The sequence below is a fragment of the Oncorhynchus tshawytscha genome, linkage group LG33 (assembly GCF_018296145.1).
Source record: "Oncorhynchus tshawytscha isolate Ot180627B linkage group LG33, Otsh_v2.0, whole genome shotgun sequence".
NCBI classification, from domain to species: Eukaryota; Metazoa; Chordata; class Actinopteri; order Salmoniformes; family Salmonidae; genus Oncorhynchus; species Oncorhynchus tshawytscha.
In genome coordinates, this window is record NC_056461.1 from 36,519,175 (window position 1) to 36,540,107 (window position 20,933).

Here is a 20,933-nt window from a genome sequence, read left to right on the forward strand (position 1 = left end):
TATGTACTGTATGTATGTGTTTGTGTGTATGTACTGTATGTATGTGTTTGTGTGTGTGTATGTACTGTATGTATGTGTTTGTGTGTGTATGTACTGTATGTATGTGTTTGTGTGTGTGTATGTACTGTATGTATGTGTTTGTGTGTGTGTATGTACTGTATGTATGTGTGTGTGTGTGTGTGTGTATGTACTGTATGTATGTGTTTGTGTGTGTGTATGTACTGTATGTATGTGTTTGTGTGTGTGTATGTACTGTATGTATGTGTTTGTGTGTGTGTATGTACTGTATGTATGTGTGTGTGTGTGTGTATGTACTGTATGTATGTGTTTGTGTGTGTATGTACTGTATGTATGTGTTTGTGTGTGTGTATGTACTGTATGTATGTGTTTGTGTGTGTATGTACTGTATGTATGTGTTTGTGTGTGTGTATGTACTGTATGTATGTGTTTGTGTGTATGTACTGTATGTATGTGTTTGTGTGTGTATGTACTGTATGTATGTGTTTGTGTGTGTATGTACTGTATGTATGTGTTTGTGTGTGTATGTACTGTATGTATGTGTTTGTGTGTGTGTATGTACTGTATGTATGTGTTTGTGTGTGTGTATGTACTGTATGTATGTGTTTGTGTGTGTGTATGTACTGTATGTATGTGTTTGTGTGTGTGTATGTACTGTATGTATGTGTTTGTGTGTGTATGTACTGTATGTATGTGTTTGTGTGTGTGTATGTACTGTATGTATGTGTTTGTGTGTGTGTATGTACTGTATGTATGTGTGTGTGTGTGTGTGTGTGTATGTACTGTATGTATGTGTTTGTGTGTGTGTATGTACTGTATGTATGTGTTTGTGTGTGTGTATGTACTGTATGTATGTGTTTGTGTGTGTGTATGTACTGTATGTATGTGTGTGTGTGTGTATGTACTGTATGTATGTGTTTGTGTGTGTATGTACTGTATGTATGTGTTTGTGTGTGTGTATGTACTGTATGTATGTGTTTGTGTGTGTGTATGTACTGTATGTATGTGTGTGTGTGTGTATGTACTGTATGTATGTGTTTGTGTGTGTATGTACTGTATGTATGTGTTTGTGTGTGAGAAAAGCTTTATTTTGATGATGTGGGTATTCAAAAAGGCACACTGCTTCTTTCTCTTTAAACATACTCAGCCTGTTAAAACAATAGGAGTCTCTGGACTGGAAAATACACAGGCAGGCCCGATAGGACACAAAAGCAATTCCAGATGATATTGCGTTGGGTCTGTTGAGATTCAGCGCTAGCAGAAGGGCAGACACTGAGGATTATTAATGATGTCCCTATGGAACTCTACATGCTGCCCCTGGCTATAAGAGCTCGCTATAGCGACAAGCAGCCAATGGCTCTCCTTGCTGCATCCTGACGCAATTCAGAGTGAATGTGTGTGTGTGTGTGTGTGTGTGTGTGTGTGTGTGTGTGTGTGTGTGTGTGTGAGAGTGTGTTTACACACAGTGATTTACCAGGACCCGATCCTCTGTAATGAGCTACCATGAAGGATTCAAACACATGCTCCCCTTTATCATGTCAAGAGAAAAGAAAACACCATCCGGCTATTCTATCAAACAAACTAATAATCAGGTAACAACAAATTAACATTTATAGTTCAACTATGTACATACAAATCTACGAGAATGTTTGTCTGCGACCTATTGAGACTTGCAAATATCAAAATGAAGTCCAAAACAACGATACAATAACATGTCGTGGATCTCTCGGCCTCTTGCAATCTCAGCCTAATATTCAGTCGTGGTGAGTTTAATTGTGGGTGGTGGACTTGGGAGGCGGCTTGCTGTTGATGTACGTGGCCCAATAGACCAGGTTGAAGATGAAGAACAGCACAGGGAAGATGATGCGTGAGATCTTGTCCACTCTGCTGACACGGTTGTAGGACTTTATTGCTTCCACGTAATTGTCGTCCATTTTAGGAACCTTGTGGCTGTGGTGGTGGTGGTGGTGGTGTTGGTGGTGTGTAGCTGTAGTGGCACTCCTGGAGACGGTGGTTAAACCTGGGTCCTTTGCCTCGTTGAGGGTGTATGTAGTTCCAACAATGTTGAATGTGTTATTGGCCTTTTTGGAAAGAGAGGCAGATTCTCTTCTCTGTAAAGAGAAGAGAAACAAAGAAAATCAGGGCTGGATCAACTTAACAAAGGCCTTCTTCTCAAAATGACAAAACAGGGACTGTTGTGACTTGGGGTGCAATGATGCTCAAGATGCATGATGGGAACAGTATGACATCCCTATTCTGCACCATTGGGTATAGAACCAAGCTGAAAGAACTCAGTGTATGGATTGGGGCTGTAGCCCTCCCAGCCTGGACAAAAGGCCAGGGTCATAGAACATTACGCATTTACGCTCCAATAAGTGGCAAATCACATGAGCCTCCTCAACAAAATATGCATACATCATAGTTCACAGTGAGAATAGGGCCACCCCAGGGCCTGGCATGCAAGAGACTTGTTACAGAGCACACGGGTCAAAAGTTTATGAGCTAAAATTAAGTCCATGGGCAATATCATGGTTTAATTTCCGAGAAGCTTGTTATTTTCCGTACCACCGAGAGAAATGGAGCAGAGCAGAGGAGTGGGTAGGGCTGGTGGCACTGGAGAGTTAATGGTAGGATGAGAGCAGAGCAGGATGAGTAGCAGAGCACCTGTAAACAGGTCTGACAACCTGCAATCTGACGACTGGTCTGTACTGAATATAGGACTAGTGGTACTGAATATAGGACTGGGACTGTACTGAATACAGGACTGGGACTGTACTGAATATAGGACTGGGCTGTACTGAATATAGGACTAGTGGTACTGAATATAGGACTGGGACTGTACTGAATACAGGACTGGGACTGTACTGAATATAGGACTGGGCTGTACTGAATATAGGACTGGGACTGTACTGACTACAGGACTGGGACAGCATTGAATATAGGACTGGGACAGCATTGAATATAGGACTGGGACTGTACTGAATAGAGCACTGGTACTGAATCTAGGACTGGGGCTGTACAGAATATAGGACTGGGACTGTACATAATACAGGACTGAGGCTGTACTGAATATAGTACTGGGACTATACTGAATATAGGACTGGGACTGGACTGAATATAGGACTGGTACTGAATCTAGGACTGGGGCTGTACTGAATATAGGACTGGGACTGTACTGACTATAGGACTAGTGGTACTGAATATAGGACTGGGACTGTACTGAATATAGGACTAGTGGTACTGAATATAGGACTGGGCAGCACTGAATACAGGACTGGGACTGTACTGAATATAGGACTGGGATTGTACTGAATATAGGACTGGGACTGTACTGAATATAGGACTGGGACTGAACTGAATACAGGACTTGTACTGTACTGAATACAGGACTTGGACTGGATTGAATATAGGACTGGGACTGTAATGAATATAGGACTGGGACTGTCCTGAATATAGGACTGGGATTGTACTGAATATAGTACTGGGCTGTACTGAATACAGGACTGGGACTGTACTGAATATAGGACTAGTGGTACTGAATATAGGACTGGGACTGTACTGAATATAGGACTAGTGGTACTGAATATAGGACTGGGCTGTACTGAATACAGGACTGGGACTGTACTGAATATAGGACTAGTGGTACTGAATATAGGACTGGGACTGTACTGAATATAGGACTGGGACTGTACTGAATACAGGACTGGGACTGTACTGAATATAGGACTGGGACTGTACTGAATATAGGACTGGGGCAGTACTGAATACAGGACTGGGACTGTACTGAATATCGGACTGGGACTGTACTGAATACAGGACTGGGACTGTACTGAATATAGGACTAGTGGTACTGAATATAGGACTGGGACTGTACTGAATATAGGACTGGGCTGTACTGAATACAGGACTGGGACTGTACTGAATATAGGACTAGTGGTACTGAATATAGGACTGGGACTGTACTGAATATAGGACTGGGACTGTACTGCATACAGGACTGGGACTGTACTGAATATAGGACTAGTAGTACTGAATATAGGACTGGGCTGTACTGAATATAGGACTGGGACTGTACTGAATATAGGACTAGTGATACTGAATATAGGACTGGTACTGTACTGAATATAGGACTGGGGCTTTACTGAATATAGGACTGGGACTGTACTGAATACAGGACTGGGACTGTACTGAATATAGGACTGGGACTGTACTGAATATAGGACTGGGCTGTACTGAATACAGGACTGGGACTGTATTGAATATAGGACTGGGCAGCACTGAATACAGGACTGGGACTGTACTGAATATAGGACTGGGATTGTACTGAATATAGGACTGGGACTGTACTGAATATAGGACTGGGACTGAACTGAATACAGGACTTGTACTGTACTGAATACAGGACTTGGACTGGATTGAATATAGGACTGGGACTGTCCTGAATATAGGACTGGGATTGTACTGAATATAGTACTGGGCTGTACTGAATACAGGACTGGGACTGTACTGAATATAGGACTAGTGGTACTGAATATAGGACTGGGACTGTACTGAATATAGGACTGGGCTGTACTGAATACAGGACTGGGACTGTACTGAATATAGGACTGGGACTGTACTGAATGTAGGACTGGGGCAGTACTGAATACAGGTCTGGGACTGTACTGAATATAGGACTGGGACTGTACTGAATACAGGACTGGGGCAGTACTGAATATAGGACTGGGACTGTACTGAATATAGGACTGGGACTGTACTGAATACAGGACTGGGACTGTACTGAATATCGGACTGGGACTGTACTGAATACAGGACTGGGACTGTACTGAATATAGGACTAGTGGTACTGAATATAGGACTGGGACTGTACTGAATATAGGACTAGTGATACTGAATATAGGACTGGTACTGTACTGAATATAGGACTGGGGCTTTACTGAATATAGGACTGGGACTGTACTGAATACAGGACTGGGACTGTACTGAATATAGGACTGGGCTGTACTGAATATAGGACTGGGGCTGTACTGAATATAGGACTGGGACTGTACTGAATATAGGACTGGGACTGTACTGAATATAGGACTAGTGGTACTGAATATAGGACTGGGACTGTACTGAATATAGGACTAGTGGTACTGAATATAGGACTGGGACTGTACTGAATATAGGACTGGGGCTTTACTGAATATAGGACTGGGACTGTACTGAATACAGGACTGGGACTGTACTGAATATATGACTGGGCTGTACTGAATACAGGACTGGGACTGTACTGAATATAGGACTGGGACTGTACTGAATACAGGACTGGGGCAGCACTGAATACAGGACTTGGACTGTACTGAATATAGGACTGGGCTGTACTGAATACAGGACTGGGACTGTACTGAATATAGGACTGGGACTGTACTGAATATAGGACTGGGACTGTACTGAATATAGGACTGGGACTGTACTGAATACAGGACTTGGACTGTACTGAATATAGGACTGGGACTGTACTGAATACAGGACTGAGGCTGTACTGAATATAGGACTGGGACTGTAATGAATATAGGACTGGGACTGTCCTGAATATAGGACTGGGACTGTACTGAATATAGTACTGGGACTGTACTGAATATAGGCCAGATTATTAGATTAGATTAAGAGAGGGGGACTGAATGAAGCGAAAGGGATATTCAACAGATGGGTTGGAGACAGTTTTAGGTCTCAAAATCATGCCTAAAGGAATCCTCAGCTGATACGTTTTCAATTGTCAAAAATGCACCTACAGCTGATTAATCCAATTGCTGTATTACATTAGTATTGCCAGGCTTGCATCAACAAATGATCAGCACCAACCTGGCTGGCACATAAAGGTGTGGCTCAACGTATAAGAAGGGCAATTGGGATAGAACAACCAGGGCACTATGATTGATTTTTATCTTAAACCACAGTATCAAGGAGAACGGGCCGATCCAATTGGATAAGCAGGCCAGTCAGGAGGGCTAACACAGCGGGTAATGGATTGCATTTCACCTCAGATGTACGAGTTGAATGGATGGATAGTAGGCTACATAATGCACAAAGGACACCAGCAGCAATTTAACCATCCATTCCAAAACAACAATCTACCAGGGAAGCCTTCCACCCAGAGGGGCTTCAGAATAAAGTAGCAGTAGTGGTGTTAAACAGAGAAGGAGTATGCTGTCTGTCTATCTGTGATGATGGCTCGGCTGGGCTGGGCCGGGGCTCTATCTGATGGGCTGGGCCGGGGCTCTATCTGATGGGCTTGACCGGGGCTCTGCCCTATCTCATGGCAATATCAGTGGAGAGGCTCTCAGCAGTGTCGGATGCTGCCCCCTGGACGCCCTGAGGCTTTCACAGGGTATCGATTCCTCCTGATCCAACAACACCCCGGGCTCCTTATATCATAGCCACAGCTTAGATCAGCATAAGTGAGGGATAACTATTAACAAGCGTCTCATGACCCTTACCACAGCTCCCTAAGCTAATTTATCCCCAGAATCAGGTCTGCTCTCAGCCTACCAACCTGACATACACCCTGCTAGTACATACTGTACCTGCCAATCAGCTAGTGTAGAGGGGCTCCAAAATATCATTCTAAGTTATGTAGTCTGAGATACATGCAGAGGTAACCATAGCACAGGGCTTTGTTTGGAAAGTAATGTTATTCAAAACAAAGCATGACACTATACACAACAGCACACAAACATTTCTTGAGGGCAGACCAACTTTGTGTGATTATATGAATGCGTTCAGTAATCTTGGGGCATGAAGACTGCTTAGTGTGTGTGAGTGTCAAATCAAATCAAATTGTATTTGTCTCATGCTTCGTAAACAACAGGTGTAGACTAACAGTGAAATTCTTACTTACAGCCCTTCCCAAAAAATGCAGAGAGAAAAATAGAAAAATTATAATACAAGGAATAAATACACAATTATAACACGAGTAAATGATAACTTGGCTATATACACGGGGTACCAGTATAGAGTCGATGTGCAGGGGTATGAGGTAATTGAGGTAAATATGTACATATAGGTAGGGGTAAAGTGACTTGGCAACAGGATAGATAATAAGCAGTAGCAGCAGTGTATGTAGCCCCGGCCCAGCCCAAAAGAGTTGGTGCAAAGGGAGGGTCAATGCAAATAGTCCAGGTAGCTATTTGGTTAACTATGTAGTCGTATGGCTTGGGGGTAGAAGCTGTTCAGGGTCCTGTTGGTTCCAGACTTGCTGCATCGGTACAACTTGCCGTGCGGTAGCCGAGAGAACAGTCTATGAATTGGATGGCTTGAGTCTGACAATTTTTAGGGTCTTCCAATGACACTGCCTGGTATAGAGGTCCTAGGTGGCAGGGAGCTCGGCCATAGTGGTGTACTGGGCCGTAGACACTACCCTCTGTAACGCCTTGCTGTCGGATACCAAGCAGATGCCATACCAAGTGGTGAAGCAGCCAGTCAAGATGCTTTTTGAGGCCTCCTGAGGGGGAACAGGCATTGTCGTGCCCTTTTCACAACTGTGTTGGGGAGTGTGGTCCATGATTATTCCTTAGTGATGTGGACACTGAGGAACTTTAAGCTATCGACCCTCTCCACTACAGCCCTTCGTTGTGGCGTGCTCAGCTCCTTTGTTTCCTGTAGTCCACGATCATCTCTTTTGTGTGCGTGTGTGTGTGCACTCCTTGGCCCTGAATGGGGAGTGTTGGGAGATATTGCCTGTGTATCGGAGTGTGTTTTTAAGCACACGGCTGAGTGTCTTGGTGTGAGTTTACACAGGGATCACAGAGCATCTTACAGCCTGTCACGCCCTGGTCAAAGTATTTTGTGTTCATCTTTATGTATTTGGTCAGGCCAGGGTGTGGCATGGGGTTTTTGTAATTGTGGTGTGTTTGTCTTGGGGTTTTGGTGGTGGTATTGGGATTGTAGCTTAGTGGGTTGTCTAGCAAAGTCTATGGCTGTCTGGAGTGGTTCTCAATCAGAGGCAGATGCTTATCGTTGTCTCTGATTGGGAACCAGCATTTAGGCAGCCATATTCTTTGAGTTTGTCGTGGGTGATTGTCCTTAGTGTCCTATGTGTACTCGTTGTTAGTTTGCACCAGATAGGCTGTTTCGGTTTCGTTTATTGTTTTTTGTAAGTTCGTGTTTTTTGTTATATTAAACATGGATCGCAATCGACACGCTGCAGTTTGGTCCGACTCTCTTTCATCACCACTAGAAAACCGTTACAGAATCACCCACCACCAACGGACCAAGCGGCGTGTCAACAGGCAGGAGCAGCCGAAAAAGGAGATGCTCACCAAGGATTTCTGGTCATGGGAGGAGATCTTCGACGGGAGAGGACCCTGGGCTAAACCAGGGAGTGTAGCCGCCCAAAGGAGCAACAGGAGAAGAGGCAACAGAGGCAGCAGCAGCAGGAGCAGCAGCAGCTACAGTGGGAGAGGTTGCACCACCTGGAGTTATGGACATGGGAGGAGGAATTGGACGGTAAAGGACCCTGGAATGAGCCTGGAGATTATTGTCGCCCCAAAGCCGAGCTGGAGGCAGCAAAAGCAGAGAGGCGGCATTATGAGGAGCTAGCACGGCAGAGCGGATGGAAGCCCGAGAGTCAACCCCCAAAAATTTCTTGGGGGGGGCTTACAGGGAGTATGGCTATGCCAGGTAGGAGACCTGCGCAAACTCCCTGTGCTTACCGGGGGCTGGAGAGACCGGGCAGGCACCGTGTTATGCTGTGGAGCGCACGGTGTCTCCAGTGCGGGTGCACAGCCCGTTCGGTATATTCCAGCTCCGCGTATCGGCCGGGCTAGATTGAGCGTCCGAGCCAAATGCCATGAAGCCGGCTCTACGCATCTGGTCCCCAGTGCGTCTCCTTGGGCCGGCTTACATGGCACCAGCCTTGCGCTCGGTGTCTCCGGTTCGCCTGCATAGCCCAGTGCAGGCTATTCCACCTCGCCGCACTGGCAGGGCAACCGGGAGCATTCAACCAGGTAAGGTTGGGCAGGCTCGGTGCTCAAGAGCTCCAGTGCGCCTGCACGGTCCGGTCTATCCAGTACCACCTCCACACCCCAGCCCTCCGGTAGCAGCTCCCCGCACCAGGCTTCCTGTGCGTGTCCTCGGTCCAGTACCACCAGTACCAGCACCACGCATCAGGCCTACAGTGCGCCTCGCCTCTCCAGCGCTGTCGGAGCCTTTCTCCTCTCCTGCGCTGCCAGTCTCCCGCCTATCTAGCGCTGTCGGAGCTTTCCTCATCTCCAGCGCTGCCGGAGTCTGGAGCACCCGCCTGTTCAGCGCAGCCAGAGCTGCCAGTCTGCATGAAGCAGCCAGAGCTGTCAGTCTACATGAAGCAGCCCGCGCTGCCAGTCTGCATGAAGCAGCCAGTCTACATGGAGCAGCCAGAGCTGTCAGTCTGCATGGAGCAGCCAGAGCTGTCAGTCCGCATGGAGCAGCCAGAGCTGTCAGTCCGCATGGAGCAGCCAGAGCTGTCAGTCCGCATGGAGCAGCCAGAGCTGTCAGTCCGCATGGAGCAGCCAGAGCTGTCAGTCCGCATGGAGCAGCCAGAGCTGTCAGTCTACATGAAGCAGCCCGAGCTGCCAGTCTGCATGAAGCAGTCAGTCTACATGGAGCAGCCAGAGCTGTCAGTCCGCATGGAGCAGCCAGAGCTGTCAGTCTACATGAAGCAGCCCGAGCTGCCAGTCTGCATGAAGCAGCCAGTCTACATGGAGCAGCCAGAGCTGTCAGTCTGCATGAAGCAGCCAGAGATGTCAGTCTGCATAGAGCAGCCAGTCTGCATGGAGCAGCCAGTCTGCATGGAGCTGCCAGTCTGCATGGAGCTGCCAGTCTGCACGGAGCTGCCAGTCTGCACGGAGCTGTCAGTCTGCACGGAGCTGTCAGTCTGCACGGAGCTGTCAGTCTGTAAGGAGCTGCCAGTCTGCAAGGAGCTGCCAGTCAGCACGGAGCCGCCAGAGCGGTCAGTCTGTAAGAAGCCGCCAGAGCTGTCAGCCTATATGGGGCAGCTAGTGCCGCCAGTCTGCCCAGCGCCGCCAGTGCCCCCAGTCTGCCCAGCGCCGCCAGTCTGTCCAGCGTCGCCAGTCTGCCCAGCGTCGCCAGTCTGCCCAGCGTCGCCAGTCTGCCCAGCGTCGCCAGTCTGCCCAGCGCCGCCAGTCTGCCCAGCGTCGTCAGTCTGCCCAGCGCCGCCAGTCTGCCCAGCGCCGCCAGTCTGCCCAGCGCCGCCAGTCTGCCCAGCGCCGCCAGTCTGCCCAGCGCCGCCAGATCTGCCAGTCAGCCAGACTCTTCCAGATCTGCCAGTCAACCAGACTCTTCCAGATCTGCCAGTCAGCCAGACTCTTCCAGATCTGCCAGTCAGCCAGACTCTTCCAGATCTGCCAGTCAGCCAGACCCTTCCAGATCTGCCAGTCAACCAGACTCTTCCAGATCTGCCAGTCAACCAGACTCTTCCAGATCTGCCAGTCAACCAGACTCTTCCAGATCTGCCAGTCAGCCAGGATCTGCCAGTCAGCCAGGATCTGCCAGTCAGCCAGGATCTGCTGAGACCACCAGCCAGCCAGGAGCTGGTAGATCTATTACCGGCCTGAGCTTCCTCTCACTCCTGAGCTTCCTCTCACTCCTGAGCTTCCTCTCACTCCTGAGCTTCCTCTCACTCCTGAGCTTCCTCTCACTCCTGAGCTTCCTCTCACTCCTGAGCTTCCTCTCACTCCTGAGCTTTCTCTCACTCCTGAGCTTTCTCTCACTCCCGAGCTTCCCCTCAGTCCCGAGCTGCCTCGGTCCCGAGCTGTCCTTCAGTCCCGATCTGCTCCTCAGTCCAGTGGGGTTCTGGGTGGGGACTACTAGGCCATGGTCGGCGGCGAGGGTGGACTATCCAGGGACGAAGGGAGAGGGGACTAAGACATTAAAGGAGTGGGGTCCACGTCCCGCGCCGGAGCCGCCACCATGGACAGACGCCCACCCGGACCCTCCCTATTGTTTTGAGGTGCGTTCGGGAGTCCGCACCTTAGGGGGGGGGTTCTGTCACGCCCTGGTCAAAGTATTTTGTGTTCATCTTTATGTATTTGGTCAGGCCAGGGTGTGGCATGGGGTTTTTGTAATTGTGGTGTGTTTGTCTTGGGGTTTTGGTGGTGGTATTGGGATTGTAGCTTAGTGGGTTGTCTAGCAAAGTCTATGGCTGTCTGGAGTGGTTCTCAATCAGAGGCAGATGCTTATCGTTGTCTCTGATTGGGAACCATATTTAGGCAGCCATATTCTTTGAGTTTGTCGTGGGTGATTGTCCTTAGTGTCCTATGTGTACTCGTTGTTAGTTTGCACCAGATAGGCTGTTTCGGTTTCGTTTATTGTTTTTTGTAAGTTCGTGTTTTTTGTTATATTAAACATGGATCACCACTAGAAAATCGACACGCTGCAGTTTGGTCCGACTCTCTTTCATCACCACTAGAAAACCGTTACACAGCCTCTCTCTAGTTTTGTGTTTCTATGTTGGGATGTCTTTTGGCTAAGAGTAACGGTATATATCCTGTGCTGTGTGCGCGCATGTGTCTGTCCATCCGTGTGTCAGCATATCTTGGGGCTATGAGTGTGTGTGTGTGTGTGTGTTTGTGTGTGTGTGTATGTGTGTGTGTGCGCGCACTGATATTTTTGGAGCTACACTAGGATTGTGCACAGACATGGTTAGGGGAAAAGTGTGTGTTTGTGAGTGTGTATGTGTGTGTTTGTGTGTGTTTCCGTGCAGGTGTCCTGGCTTGCTGGGAACGCTGCCAGCTGTAGAGGTGGCTGGGCTCTACGTAGACCTGACTGCAGCCCAGCCTCGTTACTACTGCAGAGTGTTACAGACTGTCTGTCAGCCAGCATGAATTAAACATGCTCTAAAATCCCTAATCAAGGTAAATGCTGCCTCTCTTTGCACTAATTGTCCTATACTCCCTTCCTCCTTTTCCCGTTCTCTCTTTCCTTCTCTTCCTCACCTTCTCCCTCCTCTCACAACTTATCCCCCCTCTCACACCTTCTCCCCCTCTCACACCTTCTCCCCAGTCTCACACCTTCTCCCCCTCTCACACCTTCTCCCCAGTCTCACACATTCTCCCCCTCTCACACCTTCTCTCCAGTCTCACACCTTCTCCCCCTTCTCACATCTTCTCCCTCCATTTTCTCACATCTTCTCCCTCCATTTTCTCACACCTTCTCCCTCATCTCACACCTTCTCCCTCATCTCACACCTTCTCCCTCCTCTCACACCTTCTCCTCCTCTCACACCTTCTCCCCCTCTCTCACACCTTCCCCCTCCTCTCACACCTTCTCACACCTTCTCCCTCCTCTCACACCTTCTCCTTCCTCTCACACCTTCTCCCCCCTCTCACACCTTCTCCCCCCTCTCACTCCTTCTCCTCCCTCTCTTACTTTCTCCAACAAAACATAACATATTATAATCTATGCAGGGGGAAATGTAACACGTTTCCTGCAGTAGGTGTCAAAATAGTTATGTTTACAACTACTGTGCTGTGACTTCAAATGTAAAATATAATGTACATCCAACCCTATATGTACAAAACATTAAGAACACCTGCTCTTTCCATGACATAAACTGACCAGGTGAATCCAGGTGAAATCTATGATCCCGTATTGATGTCACTTGTCAAATCCACTTCAATCAGTGTAGATGAAGGGGAGGAGACAGGTTAAAGAAGGATTTTTAAGCCTTGAGACAATTGAGACATGGATTGTGTATGTGTGCCATTTAGAGGGTGAATGGTCAAGACACAAGATTGAAGTGCCTTTGATCGGGGTATGGTAGTACTGTAGGTGCCAGGCGCACCGGTTTGAGTCAAGAACTGCAATGCTTCTGTGTTTTTCACACTCAATAGCTTCCCGTGTGTATCAAGAATGGTCCACCACCCAAAGGACATCCAGCCAACTTGAACACATTGTAGTCAACATGGGCCAGCATCCCTGTGGAATGCTTTCGACACCTTGTAGTGTCCACGCCCTGATGAATGCAACTCACTATTAGGAAGGTGTTCCTATTGTTTGGTATACTCAGTGTATGTTTCTAATTCAGTCATTTGTTATTAGTCAATAATCACAGAAAGCTGACCGACCAACACGTCTGTGCCTGAATCCCTGAGTAACGCCCTGGGTCTCTAGTGGAGAGGAGAGGAGAGAGAAACCTCATTAGGTTGTATGAGAGTTGCTGCTACTGCTGCTGCCCAGGATAACAGAGCTGGCATGTCTAACAGGACACGTCTGACAAAAAAGGGCACCAGTGAGAGTCAGAGGATCTCCACAGCCACTGAGCTAAATGACCTAACATCGACCCTCCTCTGGCTGTCCACTCCCAGCATCAACTGAGACAGCCTCTCAATGAGGTCACCATCTGACCTTCTCAGGAGAGGAGGCTGCGGCCATAGCATCTGATGACCAGGAATGCCATCCCCAACAGGACACTCAGCCAAGCGTCCTTCCACAATCTCTGGGGAACGACCGTTTGATTGCACTCTGACTTCATACCCACGCCGTCCTCTGTGAAGCCTTTAAATGAGGATAAAGTGTGCAGCCTTTAATCCCTCAGCTCTCCTGAAGCTGAGGGATGGTGATGGACATGCTATCGCTCTCCGAGTGACCCCTACCCTCATGTATCCATCACCACAAACTGCCTGCTCAACACAACTCATAGAACACAGGACAGACATCCTGCTGCTGCTGCCAACAAGACAAAACTTCAAAGACAAACACGTTTCCACTTACTGCATTTTAATTCGCAGAATCATCTGTCCCGAGTGACTACAGGAAGGTTTCATGTCAGCAATATGCCATGGTGCCAATCATCCAGACGGCAAACAAGTCAACTTGCAAATAACTTAAGGAATAATGGGAGTGCTTGACTGATGTTTGCGAGTCCGTCATACTCCTGAGATACAGTGCCTTGCGAAAGTATTCGGCCCCCTTGAACTTTGCGACCTTTTGCCACATTTCAGGCTTCAAACATAAAGATATAAAACTGTATTTTTTTGTGAAGAATCAACAACAAGTGGGACACAATCATGAAGTGGAACGACATTTATTGGATATTTCAAACTTTTTTAACAAATCAAAAACTGAAAAATTGGGCGTGCAAAATTATTCAGCCCCCTTAAGTTAATACTTTGTAGCGTCACCTTTTGCTGCGAGTACAGCTGTAAGTCGCTTGGGGTATGTCTCTATCAGTTTTGCACATCGAGAGACTGACATTTTTTCCCATTCCTCCTTGCAAAACAGCTCGAGCTCAGTGAGGTTGGATGGAGAGCATTTGTGAACAGCAGTTTTCAGTTCTTTCCACAGATTCTCGATTGGATTCAGGTCTGGACTTTGACTTGGCCATTCTAACACCTGGATATGTTTATTTTTGAACCATTCCATTGTAGATTTTGCTTTATGTTTTATCTTTATGTTTGAAGCCTGAAATGTGGCAAAAGGTCGCAAAGTTCAAGGGGGCCGAATACTTTCGCAAGGCACTGTATTTCTACATGTTGACTTGGGCTGACAGAAGCACAAGACCCAAGAGAAGACTTCTAAATCGAGTCTCAGATATTCCACTTTCAAAACTTCCCAGGAGTTCTCCACTTATGTTTAATATCATCACATCTGCTCGCATGATACACACCCCCTGATTGCATCCAAACTTCCCTAAACCTTTCTGGCATTAAAAGGCCTACAAGCATTTTTACAGCCCCTGAATGTCAAAATCACAATGTTTAATGAGCTCTTCATATAACCCCATGCCTTAATTATCACTGTCTCTCACTGTCTCCCTCTATCTTGTCTCTCTGTGTGGGATGTACACTGTGTTTATGTGCTGTGTGTGTCTCTGTGTGTGAGATACACTGTTTTAATTTGTATGTGTGTGACATACACCGTTGTTTCTGTGCTCAGGATACCTGCTCTGGGTTTTGTCCTTCCCCACCCCCTGCTGCTCACTCTGTTGTGTTCAGGCCCAGAGATCCTCCTCTGTTGGGCTGTTAATGAATAAATAAAGCGTCTCTTTACAGATTACCCAGGGCTGCCTTCTTCAGGAGGCCGGGATGGGACTTTCTATCAGTGTTTCCCAGGCACCATCATTCCTCATTCCCACTACAATACAATATGAGAGCTCTGCTCGGCTTCCCTCGCCGCATCTCTGAGCCATTAGCTCTGAAAACGCTCATTTTTCAGGAGGTTATCAGGGGAGGATAGATAGAGAGCAAATAATCTAGAATAAGCAAAAAGCCACTTGACTCTAGAGAGAGGGAGAGAGAGAGCTGAGGAGGAGACAGCCTCATTTCAGACACACCATCTAGCAGATGAATATGGAGAAATCTGTGATTAGCTACTGTACTTCTCCACAACACCAGCAAAGCACACAAAGAAGGAGGAACAAGGCTTTTAGGGGATCTGTGAGGATCCACATTATACTGTTTAAACATTTTAGGTACTGAAAACTACCTCCATATATTGTAGGTGTACCGTTTCTATGTGTTTGAAGTATTGAAACTATCTCCATATATTGTAGGTGTACTGTTTCTATGTGTTTCAACGTAATGGAGCCAGGCCCGGTAGCTACAGTACTCACCCTCATCTCCTGGGCCTCTTTCTTGCCATCCCACGCCCAACTGCGCTTGGTAAAGTAGTTGACTGTGGCAAACTCTATCAGGGCAGAAAAGACAAAGGCATAGCATACCGCCATGAACCAGTCCATAGCTGTGGCATAAGCCACCTTAGGCAGGGAGTTCCTGGCACTGATACTCAGGGTTGTCATGGTTAGAACTGTGGTGACCCCTGGGGACAAAAAGAAGAGAGGCAAAGGGAATGATAGGGTCTATTAGAGAGTGTATGAACTGACAAACACACACACAAAAACACACATATGTACATTACACACAGACCCAACTGGGTTGAACTACAGTACACATACAGGTCTAGGATCTTAACTTGAGCCAGTCTCCTACAGCAGGAAAACAATCCTACAGCATCAGGAAATGTGAATTACGCGGATTATAATTAATAAACATTTTTGTAGTGGTTGATACATTTTTTGTAAGGGAAAATCATGTCTGCAATTATGGAAAAGAAGCCTTTTAAACCTCAAATACACTGCACATTTTACATTTCCCCAAATTGTAGGAAAGTTGTCCTGCAACAGGGTGATCAAACTACATCTGTAACTGTGTTTCATGTACAGAACAAAGTGCCATCCTTGAACATTCAGTACATGCTGTCACAGTGTGCTGTGACATATGGCCAAGGTGAGGACATAAAAACCCAATTGTGATATAAACAAATGATTCAGTTAGGAGAATTAGTGATAAAGACGCAGCTCCAATCTAACCTCTCCAACCCTGGTGCCAGCGCCAGCCCTCTACTACACTGACTCCATGAGTTTCACAGAACCGCAGATTGGAGGCGCCCCATAGAAGAGCTCCACTGAGCTTGTCTGACGATACACTGTAATCCCTGTATTGATACAGCACAGGCGGCTAGGCAGTCCCCTGCCATCTGTCGGGAGAAACGTGCAACAACCACTTCATAGGGGGACGAGGAGCCATGGGTGGATGGGAGAGAGAAGGGGCTGCTTTAGAACAGTCACAGCAGCCTGACAGAGTGGTGCTGCACTTGATATGAAAACCCTGCTGGCTGATCACCTCATGGAAATGTGAGGGTCGCTCGCTGTGACCTGCAGCTTGAATGGGATGCCAACTACTACACAATGTCCATGACTGTAGATGGGGTAGAGGCCTACCTGGGTGCTCTAGGCATGAAGTGATTGGAAATACCTCCTCCATTGACTACATCCATTGTGATGGAGTCTGCATTGACTACTTCCATCATGTTTGACAGTGTGACACAGCCATCATATCCACACGAGGTTTCATTGAACTTTCCTGGCATTGTTTGACACTTAAGCGTTCTGAGGAAAATTCCACTGCCAGTATGGATGTCATTACACAGGCAATCAAAATGTTGAAACAGAAACAGATTTGGCCATCTAGACCAGTAGCTAGAAGACATAGCAAATAGGCATTCCAAATGTGGATGTGCAATACTCTTATTAGGTGTAAGGCCCAATGTTGATTTGAATCACAACGCAGAAAGAGATTTGAGAGCATAAATCTATTGCTGTGTGAAATGTGCATGTTTTCTAAGTCATTGTGCCCATGCGCCGGCCATTGTGTTCTATGTCTCAGCGAATTTAAAGAATGAAATGATAGGAGAGCAGAGAATGGGTGTCCATCAAAGCAGATATAAGCAATCATTCCACTTCGCCTGTTCCCACCTGCCTCATCTGTTAAAATAAAATAAATATAGGCTTCAAAAATGGACTGCTGCACAGCTGAAGAGGTACTCAATGTGAACCTGTGGGGCTTGTGCAGCTGAAGAGGTACTCAATGTGAACCTGTGGGGCTTGTGCAGCTGAAGAGGTAAACTCAATGTGAACATGTGGGGCTTGTGCAGCTGAAGAGGTACTCAACGTGAACCTGTGGGGCTTGTGCAGCTGAAGAGGTAAACTCAATGTGAACCTGTGGGGCTTGTGCAGATGAAGAGGTAAACTCAATGTGAACCTGTGGGGCTTGTGGTCTTACTGTTGATTTATGCAGAATATACACTATATGACCAAAAGTATGTGGATACCTACTCGTCAAACATCTCATTCCAAAATCATGGAATTGGTCCCCGTTTGCTGCTATAAAAGCCTTCACTCTTCTGGGAAGGCTTTCCACTAGACATTGGAACATTGCTGCAGGGACTTTTATAGCCACAAGGGCATTAGTGAGATCGGGCACTGATGCTTGGCGATTAGGCCTGGCTCGCAGTCGGTGTTCCAGTTCAACCCAAAAGTGTTCGATGGGGTTAAAGTCAGAGCTCTGTGCAGCCCAGTCAAGTTCTTCCACACCGATCTTGACAAACAATTTCTGTATGGACCTCGCTTTGTGCACCGGGGCATTGTCATGCTGAAACAATTAAGGGCCTTCCCCAAACTGTTGCCACAAAGTTGGAAGCACAGTATCGTCTAGAATGTCATTGTATGCTCTCGCGTTCCCTTCACTGGCACTAAGGGGCCTAGCCCGAACCACAAAAAACAGCCCCAGTCCACCAAACTTTACAGTTGGCACTATGCATTGGAGCAAGTAGCGTTCTCCTGGCATCCGCCAAACCCAGATTCGTCCGTCGGACTGCTAGATGGTGAAGCGTAATTCATCACTCCAGAGGACGCATTTCCACTTCTCCAATGACGGCGAGCTTTACACCACTCCAGCCAATGCTTGTCAGCAACGGGTGTGGCTGAAATAGCCGAATCCAATAATTTGAATGGGTGTCCACATACCTTTGTAATATAGTGTATAACTATATATACATTATTATGTTCGTCAGGTTGCATATACTTTATTTTGTAATCTTCAAAGCTGTAGCATAATTTAATGTTAGTCTTTTATCAGTTCTGAAGTTGTTGAAAATATTGACAACTGGCAAATGTTAACAACAGAGGAGTTGCAATCTCCCCATATTAAAGAATATCAGGCAATTAAAAAATATCAATATCAAATTAGGCAGAATGTCAATGGAGATTGTATTGTATTGTGTCCACAGTGTAATACGTCTGCTCAAACAATAAATCACAAATTACACTTGGTGAATGAGAAAATTATATAGGGATTATCCACACAAAATATCAGGTCAAGCCAGCCAGATACTCCAACCTGGCAACCCGCCAGGGAACAAATGATTAATGAAATATCAACTTTCATGCTCTTTGTACGAGACAAGTGAGCAGTTTCTCCTAAAATATTTAGACAGTTTTAAAGACCTGTGGATGGTTCAGAGAGCAGGAGGTTGGCAGGGGCTGGTTGTGAATAGCAGTTGAAGTGACTGTCCAGTCAGGGGCTGGTTGTGAATAGCAGTTGAAGTGACTGTCCAGTCAGGGAGGGTAGTCTGAATCTGAAACGACCTTCCAGCTCCTGACCAACCAGGACCTGTAGGCCTGCAGCTTAACTATGCTGCAGAACAAACATCTCTCCTACAAGGACACCTGTTTACCTGGACGCTTCATCAGTCCTCTTCCCTGAGGCAATTCTCATTTTCGACAATTCCACACCCGTCTCTTAAACAATCTTGTGCCTTCGTGCACCTCCATTACAAGTGAGAGTTTGTTCATTCTGTGTACCCAACAAACACTTCTTCAGTGCATAAGCTTAACATCACAGCAGAAGTCACATACTGCAGTGTTTGCTGAACGGTTCCCAATGGCCTTGGCCTTGTTTCAACTGAACCTCCATTAGAACACATGAAGAAATACATTCTGTCAACCCTTTCACGAACAACAGCTTCTTACTGTGACTTTTCTTGGCAATGAAAGGCCTTTGTTTTACAAGGGAGATAGTCATAGAGGTGGGATGAGGTCCCCTCCTTCATGACAGGAAGAGGGGACATAGATCATGGAGAAAATGTATGTGGCCAAGGGGATTGTGCCAGAGAAAAATACCAGATCATTTCTGCATGGCTGTAAGAATGTGAATTATGTGCACCTTATGTGCAAAGCAAATCCAAACAAATCAAGGTGGCTAGCATGTGCATTTCTCCACTGTGCTCCGCAGCATGCCCTGCCCTGCTCTGTTCTGAAACACTAATTAACCGCCAAACAGAGGTTTGCTCTCCCTGCTGGGGGAGGCACTTTGGGTTGCCATGACACTCTCCTCATGGCAGGCTGAGATGCGAAGCCGTGGCTGTCCATGACCGAGGAGAGAGGAGGGGGAATAGTGTGGGGTAAACTGGTTAAAATAAACATATGCTGGTTGACTTCTTTACATGAGAGGCACTAGGTAGTGAGATCAATGTTTTTCTAATTACTCCGATTTCCCCAAGTCATGTTTCCAGAACTGTTAGTCTCTGTATGAAGTGCTAGTGTCATGCACCAAATCACCTGTGGTGAAATGGTCAAATGTCCAAGCTCTTATGATTTGAACACAGACACATTTCTAGGTGTTAGTGACTCACATGCGCCAGCTAGTCTGAACTGTAACAACACTATCAGACTAAATATCTATACCAGATCTTCTGAGTAATTTGAAAGCAAAGTGTTTTACTGCCAGCCTACAATAATGCTATATGTGTCAGGAGACCATACAATACGTCCCTTTCTTGAAGTTTCTTGGCCTTCAGCTGTCGTTTAAATTAAAGTTTTAGTCCTAGATTAGAAAATGCTTTCTCCAACTTGAGGTTTGACTGTTTTCATTATTTACCTTGACATTGCTTTTGGAGGACTGAGCACAACTTGTCTGTTACTATCATTTCCCCTAAGCCTGAATGGGCTGCCGTTGCTTTCTAGTCTACCAACTCAAATTGTCAGAGCTCATCTTTCATTCTGACCCATCACAGAGGAAGCAGGATCTCACCCTTTCTAAGTCTCCATAGCTATGCTGACAGGATCAGCTGTGCATTGCATCTGATACATCTGCCCCCCCAAAAAGTGTTGACAAAGCCAGACACCTTGCCAAAGTTAGCAAGAGATCAATAAGCAATAGTCTCTTAAAACTTGGCCGGCTTAAACTTTCTGCAAAGCACGTTCAATACCCCGCCGAGAGAGATGCCACTGCAAAACTTTTATCACTCTGTCCCCGGGGGTGAACGGCCTCACTTTCTCCTACTTAATTCCTTTCCAAGTTTGCTTGCGTTAATCTGTAATTAATTAGGTGGTTTTATGGTGGCCAAGTTAATTACAGGTCAATCCTGTGATCCAAGCACAGTTTAAAACCCAAATTCATCACTGTCCAGGGCCCAGCAAAGCCAACATGGGCACCAAGCTGCTTTTTACACTTCACTGTGTGAACCACAACTTTCGGAAAGATGAACTTTTTCTACCCTCCCCTGGCACGCCAATTTACTGAATGCATCTGATGATG

At 46.6% G+C, this 20,933-nt stretch overlaps 1 protein-coding gene across 1 annotated transcript in view; it reads right to left on the bottom strand.

Moving 5' to 3' along the window:
* Nucleotides 1-1,037: 1,037 nt before the first annotated feature.
* LOC112231358 (gamma-aminobutyric acid receptor subunit alpha-3-like) overlaps nt 1,038-20,933 on the bottom strand; it is a 142,017-nt gene continuing 122,121 nt past the window's right edge. The window contains exons 9-10 of the mRNA XM_042311610.1: nt 15,611-15,816; nt 1,038-2,129 (exon numbers count right to left, since the gene is read on the bottom strand). Of these exons, the coding sequence (XP_042167544.1) occupies nt 1,788-2,129; nt 15,611-15,816 (548 nt within the window). The 3' untranslated portion in view covers nt 1,038-1,787. The remainder of the gene's footprint in view (nt 2,130-15,610; nt 15,817-20,933) is intronic.